Here is a 13,165-nt window from a genome sequence, read left to right on the forward strand (position 1 = left end):
CCATTGTAAAGCAATTATACTCTAATAAAGATGTTAAAATATATATATACTGGTCATGATGCACTAAAGTGATCTTTTAACTACAAAGTCTGAAAAACGCTAACCCGGAAGTTGGAATGTCATGGAACATATAAGTTGAAGTGTAGCATGAATGAAAGACAAATTAAGTCCTAAAATAAGAAGTGATGACATAAAATATGGATTTTATTCTAGGGGGAGCTTCTAAGATTATGTTCCATAGTAAAAGGCTAAAACTCTCTAATTCTAATTATTTCTAATTCTAATTATTATGATATTTTTGTTTAAAAAGCCCATTATCTAACTATTATATATTTTGATAACTTTCACAAGGGTAAGTTATAAAACAACTAAAACACAGTGAGAGTAATACGGAAAAGTCTTGTTAAAAATAATTTTCTAGCTTTCAGGGCTCCATCATTTAAATAATGCCAACTTTAGTAAATACCTGAACAAGTTTGTCAATTCCCAGAGCTCTGTCTAGTTCAGCTAGCTCAGTTTCATCTTTGCCACTGAGGAAGGATACCAGCTGTTCAAGAAGAGCCTTCTCATCATTTCTTCCTTCGACTGTTGTTGGTGGACAGAGAAGCTCATCTAACTGTGAACTAATGCACTGGCTGCAGAATCAAAAGATAAGAAAGTTTAAGACTGATATAGCAAGTAAGTATTCAACCTTAAGAATGCAAATACACACACACATATATATGCAAATGTAGTTCTAGGAAATTCTCTGTTGAAATGCTTGTTTAACCAATTCTTATGCAATGACATTTTCTATACTTAATGGGCAGAAATTTATGAATGTTTGGTATGTAGCTTGAATATATTTTTCATTATTTTGTCAATCATTGAATTTTGTTTCCATATTCTTCATGTTAGCTTACAGAAATAGCCTGAAAAATGAACCACAGTTAAGAGAAAATAATTTTTAACAGAAGTAAAAAATAAAAATCAACCAAAAACTCAGAAAAAAATCATTTAGTCTATATCAAGATTTATACCATTTATTCTATGGGTGCCATTTATTATTGATAATTGAACCATAATCAAAACAGTACACATTATATTACTTAACTTTCAAAGATGATCAAATTATATTGATAACATGACATCATGATCATTTACAAAAGAAATCAAACTAGAAAAATGAAACATGCTCAGTGTTAAGCAATAAATTGTTGATTACATGTAGGAAATACATAGTCTAATCCAAACTGATACCAACTGATGCATAAAACTTAGAAATACATAGAGGATAATACTAGTACTAAAATTACTTGTATAATAATATAATTATAAGGATTCTTCTTTTGGGAAGGTAAATGGGACTATAGTTCACAGTTAAGGCTCCACACTCAATATTACCTACTCAGCCTTTGGTTGCTATACATGAGACATAGTCTATGTGTTGGAATGGAGCTACCTGTGTGGATTAAGAAATTAAATTCCAATTAAGATGGGACACTGAGTAGATGTGGAAAGTACCTTCCCTTCTTATCCACTCTTGCTCCAAACAAAGAGAAAAGCTGGACAAAATAAAGAGCAACATAATTGTTGTGCCGAGGCCAATTCATCCACAGGTCCCAGGAATTTTATGGTAATCAAAGAAAAGTAAGAGATGAAAAATAAAACAACAGCTGCATACTATATCAGCCTCCTGATAATTACAATGTACTCTAGCCTTGCAGTCATGCAGTAAATAAATCTGTTTGATTCGGTGTCCTCCTCCATCCTTTTCATTAAACCTTCACTTCTATTAATAGCTCACAAAATACCAATACAGACTGGAATCCAGTTTGGGAAAAGAGGTTCTTTGCTGTAGAAGTTGGTATCTGATACTTCATAATATACAAAATGTATTACTCACTCCTCTGGCTTATTCTGATTTACAGCTGTCACTGTATTATTTGTCCATGGAACCTGATCACCACTTCCTGGTTGTCCAAACTGGTTATCAATTGTTTCCAATTCCAGCTCAGGTAATCCTGGTTAAAGAAGAAAAGGTAAGAAGTCAGGACATATTACAATGGAAGATAAGATGAAAATACTTTTAAGAAGTAATATATTGTATGGTAGAGTGAGATTTCCCCTATAAAATACTACCTCAGTGATACAAAAGTCACTTATTCAGAAACTTAAATTATCTAGAATGTGACCACATAATAAGTAAATGAGAAAGTGAGAAAAGGTCTCTGAATCAAAGGAAGTCCGATGTTAAAAGTTTTTATATATTACCATAAGAGAATCACTTAGGACTTTGTCTGAAATTATTTATTTTAAAGACAATCATAACAATTTGGTTTACTGCTTATTTGGTCTACACCACATTAGAATATGCTATAAGTAGGGACAGTGTTACTGTCATAAAATGAGAGCCACAAGATAAAATATGTTCTATAAAAGGCAGGAACAGAAACTAAAGGGCACTGCAGTCTGGAGACAGAACTCTACAGTTGTTAACTGAGAATACAGCTGTACAATAACAGTATAATTAATTGATGTCTATAATGATGAATGAAAAAGGGGTTGAATTATGTCTTGTAATAGAAGAAAATAGTTTGTGCACTTTAGAACGTTTTTGTGTGGGCAATGTTTTTGAAAGGTTTATTTCTGTACTATTTATAGTACGAAAGAACTGTAAAATAACCTAAATACCAGAAATTTGCTGATTGATTAATGAATTACGGTATAGATATTTACAACATGCTGATGAATGAAAAAGAAAAAAAGTATAATCCAAGACATTATGTTCAGGATGATTCTGTTTTTATAAGCTATTTCATATATATTAATAGAAAAAATGCTTGTAGGCTATATATCCTTGGTAGCTTTTAGGTTGTGAGATTAAGGATTACTTTATTTTCTTTTAGTGTTTCTCATGGTTATTTGTAATCTCTAAAGAGAACAAAGTTCATATGTTGAAGCCTTAACCTCTAGTACTTCAGAATATGACTGTATTTGGGGACAGGGCTTTGAGTGAAGTGACTAAGTTAAAATAGAGTCGTTAGGATGGGCTCTAATTTAATATGACTGGTGTTCTTAAAAGAAGAGGTGATTAGGACACAGACAACACAGAGGGACGGCCATGAGGACATAGTAAGAAGGAAGCCATCTGCAAGCTAGTGAGAGAGGCCTCAGAAGACACCAAACCTGCTAACCCCCTAACCTTGGACTTCAAGCCTTTAGATTGTGAGAAAATAAATATCTGGCAATAAAATACCACTGGTCTGTGGTATTTTATTATTATGGCAGCCCTAGCAAACTAAAAACAAAAACAAAAACTAAGAAAGCCTTGGTGGCTTAAGAAAAAACATAATTATGTAGAATTCCTCATTCTAATGAATGGAGAATAAGTAGATTTAAGGATGCTCCCCAAATTTATTTAATGCTGGATACTGATCATTATTAACTAAACAAAACATGTTAGGCTCACTTTTATGTGAAATATACTCAATATTTAGTAGGAATGAAATATAGGAGTCCATATAAAAGCACATTCACTTCTACATGCAAAGAATTATAGCCTGCAATTAAACTTGTCTTCTTTATCATGACAAATGATGGAGAAATCAAATTCTAAAGGATTCTAGAAAAAAAAAAAAGCAAACAAAAGCCACCAAACAACAGCAATAAACGGTGATAGGACAGTAATCACGTAATTCCTCTCATTACTTCAGTCAGGAAGTTGGTCAAAGATTATCTAAAGCTGTCTCATTGCTCTGCTGCACACATTAATGTTTCAATCTTATTCCATTTTAGAAATCTAACCTGAACAAAATGATTATATTTAAGAGTCGAAGAAAATTTACATGGCTGTCTACCATCAATACCTAGTATTACAGGATAGTTTATTTGACTCAGTAATAGGACACAGTATCTCATTTTAGTAGTCTTGATGGGAAAAAAGGTTAAGAAAACAAGTTGGATAAAATATTTTCAAAATAAAGTAAGATTCACGTGCTAAATTTGGTGAAAAGGGGGGGAAAATCCAAAGAAATCAATCACTGATTCAATTAAAAGCTTTGTTTGCATAGGCTGTATGCTTAAAAGAAGTTGGTTTTTATTCTAAAAGTCACTTCAACCTTTTAGGACTTCCTTTAGAAACTCACTTACATAAAAAAACTCGAGGATTTGCTGCAATGTTTTACTCTCTTTGTCCAGGGAATAAACCTACTATTTTTGGTCATATTTGTGTCTCTATTGCAAACATGAGTAAGTATGTATATATGTTACACAAGACAGGCATAGTAATTTTTAAAGGGACGCATGACTGCATTTACTAGTCTCTGTTGGAGAGAGGCAGCTGAAGCGGGGGTAGGAAACAAGCTCTTAGCGAGTCCTGATCAAGCTATTAATGGTTTTTTTTTTTTTTTTAATCATCTGAGCAAAGGGCTCAACATCTTATTTTCTCCATTTTAAACATGGTTAAAAGAAAACTTTATATCCCCATGAGCCACAGTGATTCCAGCTTAAAAAACCTTATATTATTAAAAAATTTAAAAACTTCTGCACACAAAGTAGAAAGCATTGTCTAATCAAGAGAGTGGCTTTTGCACACTTTACTCCATTAAGACTTGATTCAGCATCTAGTGATTGTGATGTTCACAGTTAATTTTCTTCAGCTGTTGGTAAAGAGACTTCTGGTTCAGTTTTGTGTTACATTTGGCTGTTAACTACACACAGCAGTTACAATGTTTTATTTGACTAATTTCTCTAATATACAAAAAGAACTATTAATCAATAAGATAAAAACTGAATAGCCCAATAGATATATGGTCAGAGAATATAAACAGGTCACATGAAATCATTGAAAAATGATCAACCTAATTCACAATAAAAGAAATACAGATTAAAACTACATTGAGATACTTTAAAAAAAACACATCAAATTGGCACAGATGAGAAAATGCATAATTCAACTTATTAGAAAGGATGTGTGGAAAGAGGAACATTATCAGTTACAGTGTAAACTGGCATAAGAAAGGCCATTTGGCAAAATCTGTCTACGCTTTGACCCAGCAATTCTGTTCAGAATTTATATTTCAGATATACTCTCAAATGTGGTCAACTATCTCTATGTAAGATTATTCATTATAGTTTTGTACTAGCAAAAGATGCCTACCGATAGCCACAACACACTAAACAACCTCAGAAACAGGGAACTGGTGGCGCAGTGGTTGCGAGTCCGCCTGCCGATGCAGGGGACGCGGGTTCGTGCCCCGGTCTGGGAAGATCCCACATGCCACGGAGCGGCTGGGCCCGTGAGCCATGGCCGCTGAGCCTGCGCGTCCGGAGCCTCTGCTCCGCAACGGGAGAGGCCACAGCAGTGAGAAGCCCGCGTACCGCAAAAACCAAACCAAACCAAAACAAAACAAACAAAAAAAAGAAACAGGGAACTAAAAATGGAGTTTTTAAGTACTGAAAATGTTTTATGTGAAACATTTATTTTTAGAGTTATGAACACTATTAATGTACTACAGATTAATAAGATTTTAAAAATAATCATCTCAGAATCTGTATGTTCATAGAACATAAAAACAAGCACCTCAGTAGGTCATTCCTTACTTCAGTGATGTTACCAATGTTCAAATATTTTTGGAATTCTTCTAGAACTGTCTTAACCAGTATACAAGTCCTTCAAGAAAATACTTCTCCTTATAACTACATCTAATTTTGGTTCTGATGTTTTAAAAAGTATTATTCTTTTCAGATCAACAAATTTGGCTCCAAATAACTTCACAAAACTTCAAAAGTCAAATCCACCCTCAAGGGATAGAAATTTAAAGATGGTCAAAAGGACATAGTAGAGGTTCTGAAGGTACTGCCAAGAAAGCACATTCTGTATATTTTGATCAACATCCTCCTAAGTTGTCTCTTGATGTGCTCCTGTAGTACATTTCTAACAAAATTATTTAATCACTTGGTCACACTGCATGGTTGTGTGTGTGCATATAAACAATGTGTTTTGAAACCAGGCAGACTGAAATTTAAATCCTGGTTCTGCATATACTAACTGGATAACTTTGGGCAAGTTTTTGTTTGTGTTTTCTTTTCTTTCTCTGGAACTTATGACCTTAGTTTCCTCATATGTAAATAGATCTAAGGAAAATTTCTGGTTCAATGTGAAATATATCATCTATATTTTATTTGATGTGTAAAATTATCACTGAAACAAAAGAAATTAAAAGGGGAAAACAGATATACAGCTGAAGGAGAGGCAAAAGAAGCAGCATGGCAGCTGACTAGAAAAATGAAGAATTTCTGGAAGATAAAACAGTTGGAAAGATAAAACTGATGGTGAAACTGACCTAAACTAAAAACCTTACATCAGAACAAAGAGGAGATTTTCCAAAAAGGGGGTTTTTCTCAGAAGAACACTAGAACAACTCCAGGTTCAGTGGTCATTCGAGCGTGTAAAGGAACAGGCCATGGGTGATTGCTGGGATAATTAAAGGACAACTGAACAGCTGTCACCAGGCCCTGCTCTGAATGCAGCTGACTCTGGCATCTGCCCATGGGATTAAAGTGGTGAGTACATGACTCAGTGTGGGAGTTCTGCCCAGGGAATCTCCCAAAGTGGGTGTGAGGGCTGCCACGAGGGATTTCCCCATCACCAACCCCCACTCCTTCACAACGACAACTAAGAATCAGGGCCTCTATAATCAGAAGCTACGTTCACTGCCAGAGCAAAAGGCCTCTCACTTTAGCTAAAGAAACACTCTAGCTACCAAGATGTTTCATTCTAGGTCTTTTTCAGTATATATGGACAGACAGCCCTGATTTACCAAACATTCAAGAAAAGTCAACAGCAGAAAAGAAAGATAGCAAATTTGACAAAGAAAGAAAGAAACTTTGAAGGAAAAAGGGTCGTTACAGAAAATAGATGAGCCCTAAAGTAATACGCTAAATTTATCATCACACAGATTTAAAAGTCTATGAAAAAAAATTTCTAAAAACATGATCGCCACAATTAAAAGAACTCAATAGATTGACTGAAGAGCAGGATGGATATGGTTGAAGATTCAGTTTTGATCCAGAAAATCTGGCCCATAGACTCTCTCAGAATACAGTGCAAAGTATGACAGAAAAGATAAGTGACATGGCAGATAGATCCAGAAGTTCTAACAGATATATCTCAGGTGGTGAAATACTATGATAATTAAACTGTCCTATGTGAGACCTTTGGGCACAAGGTCAAGACATGTAATCAGCTACTGGATAATGGACTCTGGCTCTAGTGAAAGGTGTTGGTGGGCAGTGTAGATGCTAGAGGGGGCAGAGAATCAGAAGCTGTTCTCTTCCCTTTATAAGCTATCATATTTTTGTCCTCATCTTCTTTTTTTCTTTCTTTTTCCTTCTCCAGTCTTTTGTTATCTTTTCCTTTCTCCTGCCCAACTTGTTTCCTTAGCCTTATGCCTTTGAAACCTTTTTTCTTGTCGGTATGGAAACTTTGTAAACACTGTCTGCAGCTATCACCCTCCCCTCATTTACTTCAATTTCTTCCCCTCTATGTTTCTGGCCTTCAGCAATACTACAGCACAGGGTTTAACAGATTCTGGCCTATTTACAAACTTTTATACATGGAGCTGTATTCAGGGGAGGAAATCTCAAGAAAGGAAAAAGAGCTATTTGCCTCAAGACAGATTATAAATGAAAAACACTCTACTTTCACAGACTTGTAGAGCTAGAAGACACCTTCTATTTTTTTTAAAATTAATTAATTAATTTATTTTTGGCTGCGTTGGGTCTTGCTGCACACGGCCTTCTCTAGTTGCAGCGAACAGGGACTACTATTCCTAGAGGTGTGCGGGCTTCTCACTGTGGTGGCTTCTTGTGTTGCAGAGCACAGGCTCTAGGTGCACGGGCTTCAGTAGTTGTGGCACACAGGCTCAGTAGTTGTGGCTCGTGGGCTCTAGAGCACAGACTCAGTAGCTGTGGAGCACGGGCTTAGTAGCTCCACGCCATGTGGGATCTTCCCAGACCAGGGCTTGAACCCATGTCCCCTGAATTGGCAGGTGGGTTATTAACCACTGCGCCACCAGGTAAGTCCCCCTACTATTTTTATTAACTTTAATTTTCATCAAATTAACACATATACATAAATTTAAAAGTCAGGACCAAAAGGCCTATTATGAATAAAAGCAATTTCCTGTCTTGCCCCTTCCGATCCTTTAATTATTTCCCTTTCAACAGAGGCAACCATCCACAACTTGTGTAGCTGTTTTCTTTAGCATTTGCCTAATTATTTCTAAAATATCTCCATTTTAGATTTCTGACTCCCCATCATGATAGATGAGGTTTTAGTTCTCTCACATCACCTCTCTTATTACCTCCTGTGCCCTCAATTCCCTAACAGAGATCACAGTTCTTTATAAAATAAAAAGTTAATATTTAGATTCTTACGACTACACAAATATTACTCACTGCTAAGTCATGTCGTGTACTATGTTCAAACACCCTTTCTTATATCATGATTTCTTTTTTCTGGACTTAACAATTATCTTATTTTTTTTCATTTTCCTGCTTTTCTAGGAGAATTTTTTGGATGCTTCAACATTTTTGACATAAATCTATCATTAATATTTCCTATAAACTCAAAGAGATAAATCTAATTTCTCCCTTGGAGGCCGCCTTTCCAGAGGACTCGGGCCCCCTGCTCCAATCAACACTGCTTGTTCTCTAATCTTGCTGATCATTCCTAGACTTCCCTTCAGATCCTCTGTTTCCCCTGGACCCTGTTTTTCTTTTTTGGTTTTCTCCCTGTTCGCTGAAGTATATCTTCTAGGACCTGTCAAACAAACAAAAAAAGAGCATGCAAAGGAAGTATACAATGAGTGTATGGACTAAAAAATTTTTGAAAAGATATTTCATCCATGAATAACATGGGAAGAAAAAAAGGGACAAAAAGCAAGAAAGAATTTTTGGAAATTAGATATCCAAAATTTTTTAATTGCAAGAGAAATATTAGAAAATAAAGCTGAGAAGAGCTGTCAGAAAGAACAAAAAGACCAAAAGACATATAGAAAGCAGGGAAGAAAAAGTTAAGTTCGACCTTGTTTTGTTTGCTCTCTTTCAAGTTACAGACTTCCTTCAAAGTCCTGATTATCTTTGTCTGTGTCTATTCTAAACAGACACAGTGTTCTAAAACACTGACTGGTTAGGCTCAGTGTGAGGCTTGTGTCTGCTGGTAGCCTTCACTGTTGGATGCTTAGATGGTAGCATGACCTTTGCATTTTAGGGATTTCCCCATACATACCAATATCCAGACATCTTCTTTCTGGCCATTTGGTATCTCCTGAGATAACCCCTCCAGTCTCCCACATTGGAAGGGGAAGGACGAGGATGAAACCAATCAATATGCAGACTTTCATTTTATCTCCTCTTAGCCTTACACCTCATTGTTTCTCAACTGTGCCAGATATCCCAGAGTCTGGAATCTCTATTTCAATTTGAAGACTTCTGAAGTTGTTTCATCTAACTCTTATTTTGCAGATAAAGCAAATGAGACTCAGAAAATTCATGTGCTTAAGGTATTACCGTTAATAAACGGGAAATATGAGACTTGAACCTAGGCTCCTGCTCTCATCTAGTGTTCTGGTCAGCTGAAAAACTGCTTCCAAAAATGTCAGAGATGACTTGAGATTTTTCTTTCCAGATGTCTGGAAATCTTGGTAAGCTTTTGGGAATTGTGTCATGCCAGCTAAAAGCTGTAGTCAGAAATAAACAAGGCCCACATCTGGTCCCATTAGAAGAGGGACAGGCAAATTTTGAAAGTGAGCTGGTTAGTTTCCTTTACTTTCAAGGTCACACAATGGAATTATCACCACTATTTTTTTCAACTTCAAAATCTGATGGGTGAAAACGATCTTCATGAATTGGAAGTATACTATTCAAAGTGTCTCTTAAGTAGGAGAATGTTAACATGGGCTAGAGGAGTCATGACCTATTTCAACACAGATATCTCCTAAACAGTGCCCCATGAAAAACTCATTTGTGGGGTAACATGTATTACTTGAGAAAAGGAATTCCATAATCAAGAAAAGTTTGGAAAATGCTGGATTAAAGAAATCTTTAAATTAAATTTAAATTTAACTTGTAAGACAAGCTACAAGGATGTATTGTACAACATGGGGATATACAGTCAATATTCTGTAATAATTGTAAATGGAGTGTAAACTTTAGAAATTGTATAAAATTTTGTTTTAAATTAAAGAACAATAAACTGGCACAAAGATAAAGCAAACAATTTTAAAAATATATAAACTAGTTCATCTAACACAGGACTTCCTAAAACCTTTGATATGCACTGTGGAATTTTAATAGAGGAATGGTGTATATGTCACGTAGCATTTGCCCAGTGTATGTTAGCACAAAATCCTTTTTTTTCATAGGACTAGTGTTCAAGGAATACACTTTGGGAAACATAATCTGATTCAATATTATATTTCTGAAAGTCCTACTATGGAATGTTTTGGGTAAGAACACAAAATTGCTCTCCTTAACATCAACTGCTCACCTTAACATCAATTACAAAAAAGTAGAGGTTAGGGCCTCCCTGGTGGCGCAGTGGTTGAGAGTCCGCCTGCCGATGCAGGGGATACGGGTTCGTGCCCCGGTCTGGGAGGATCCCATATGCCGCGGAGCGGCTGGGCCCGTGAGCCATGGCTGCTGAGCCTGCGCATCCGGAGCCTGTGCTCCGCAACGGGAGAGGCCACAACAGTGAGAGGCCCGCATACCACAAAAAAAAAAAAAAAAAAAAAAAAAAAAAAAAAAAAAAAGTAGAGGTTATACTATAACTTAAAATAGACATGATGAGTGAAGTTCATATGTCTGAAAGTAACTGTGTATTACTAATAGTGGCATTAATGAAAAGATATTTCACTCTCAACAAACAAAAGGTCTGTGCAATAATGATGAGAGACAAAGCACTAATCCATATTATCATTAAACATTTAAAATGAAGTTCTGTCCCCAACACATACTATTCAGCCTAGAAGTGGGTCTGGCAGTGGTGGTCTGAAGTGCAGCTGGCAGGATCTCCGATTTGATGGCTACAGTGGTGACCGCACCATCCATCCTCTCTGTCTCACATAAGCCTGGCAACTGTGCTGCCTTCTCCAGCGTGGGTAGTAACTGATCAAACTGGTCAAGGTCAGCTGTAAACTAAGAACGGAAACCAAAGTTAGAGGAAATATATTCTACACTTCCACCTGAAACAGTGTAGAAAACAAGTTGTTCCTTTAAACTATATGAATTGAGTGTGACTATGAGAGAATGAAGAAAGAAGAAATAATTAGAAAGATTGGGGTCTCAATGAAATAACAGGACCTAACACTGGAACAAAATGTGGACGCTTATGATATTAATATACTACAAGATATAAGATAACATACACATAGTGTTTATCTACTGTATCTTGGTATAAAATGTATGCACTGGAAAAAGACTGAACTGGAAAGAAGTATCGAGAGTACTGTGTTACGACGATAGCATCATGGGTGATTATCTTCTGTCATATTTTTCAAAATTTTATAAAATGGCTTACTTTATAATGGTGCAAAACATACACTGTTTTTTAAAATAATTTTAAAAAGTTTGGGGAAGTTTTTAATACATATTAGCTTGAAAGATCCCAGAAAGGTCACTTCCCACTTAAGGGCTTACTAGAATAAGAAACATATCTTCTAGCATAGGTAGGGAGTTCCTACATCTGTCTGTGGCTATGCACAGGAGAAAACGGACCTTTATTTCACAGTATCATTCCACTATGGTTACCTTAAGATAATTCATCAACATAAAGTGTCTACCTGTTTGGGTTTCATTATTTACTTCAATAAAAATTTCTTTCTAGATTGTGTAACAGAATTACATGTATGTATTTTTTAAAAGTGTGGCTTCTTTCACTTAACGTAACATTTCTGAAGTTTAGACACCTTGTCGCAAGTAGCAGTAGATCACTTTGTTTTTGTTGCTGAATAGTATCTCATTGTATGAATATGCTACAATATATTTATCAATTCTACTGTAATGGATTTGGGAGTTTTTCTGGGTTTTGGCTAATACAAGTTAAACTACAATGACTATTCTTGAACATGTCTTTTGTGGCACGTGCAAAAAGTACTAAAGGAAAAAACTGACAAATTGGACTATGTTAAAATGAAGAACTTCACTCCCAACAAAAAGCACCATTAAGAGAAAGAAAAGGCAAGGCACAACATAGAGAAGATATCCGCAAATATATAAACAATAAAGGACTCACCCAAAATGCATAAAGAACTCTTACAGGTCAATAGGAAAAATATAACATATTGGGAAAATGGGCAAAACACTGGAACAGACTATTTACAAAAGAAGAAATCCAAATGACCAATAAATGTTTACCAGGGAAAGGCAAATGAAAACTACGAAATATCACTACACAGACCCCAGAATAGCTAAAATTTAAAAGATTGACAACAGCAAGTATTAACAAGGACATGGAACAACTAGAAGGAATTCTCACACACTAGGAAAACTGGCATTATCTACTAAAGATGAACACATACATATTTTACGATCTTGCAATTCCACTCCCAGGTATAAACTCAGCAGAAATACATGTACATGTGCACTAAAACAGATGTGCCAAGATTGTACACAATGGTGTTTTCTTATAAAGCTGCTACTTTTAAAGTTAATTTTAAAGCCTGAGAGTTTTAACATAGTTATTATTTAAAGCTGTTTTTCAGCTTAGAAACACAGCACTAGTTTAGTTGTACCAAGAGACAGCCTTCTCAAAGAGCACACATGTAAAGAAATAACCCAAACAGTGTTATAGTAAATAGAGACAATACAGAGCACTATGAGAGTGGAGAGGAAGGGAATGTTTAACTAAGGCTACTGGGGAAGGCTTCACAGAAATGATGTCTGAATTGTTTGTGAAGGAGGAGTAGAAGTTCAGCAGACATAGAAAGGAGAGCAAGGCAGAAGATGCTTAGAAGAGACATGGCTTATCCCAGGAATGGCAAGGGCTTCCATGTGCCTAGAATGCAGTATGCCTGAGGGAAGAGAGAGACTTCTGTGAGATGAGGGCAGAAAACAGAGCTGACTCAAGAAACTGCAGGACCCATACGTACTAAGTGTGAATCTTGATTCACAATGAAGAGTC

General features: G+C 35.8%; 1 protein-coding gene across 3 annotated transcripts in view; it reads right to left on the bottom strand.

Annotated features, from left to right (window-relative positions):
• NCOA1 (nuclear receptor coactivator 1) overlaps positions 1 to 13,165 on the bottom strand; it is a gene marked incomplete at its 5' end in the record, with an annotated part of 103,920 nt that overhangs the window by 50,391 nt on the left and 40,364 nt on the right. For 2 of the 3 annotated variants that reach the window (XM_079720972.1, XM_079720973.1), the window contains 3 exons: positions 467 to 635; positions 1,886 to 2,003; positions 11,001 to 11,181. In XM_079720972.1, coding sequence (XP_079577098.1) covers positions 467 to 635; positions 1,886 to 2,003; positions 11,001 to 11,181 — 468 coding nt within the window. The remainder of the gene's footprint in view (positions 1 to 466; positions 636 to 1,885; positions 2,004 to 11,000; positions 11,182 to 13,165) is intronic. The other variant, XM_079720974.1, reaches the window with a different exon arrangement.

Source organism: Hyperoodon ampullatus (assembly GCF_949752795.1).
Source record: "Hyperoodon ampullatus genome assembly, chromosome: 15".
NCBI classification, from domain to species: Eukaryota; Metazoa; Chordata; class Mammalia; order Artiodactyla; family Ziphiidae; genus Hyperoodon; species Hyperoodon ampullatus.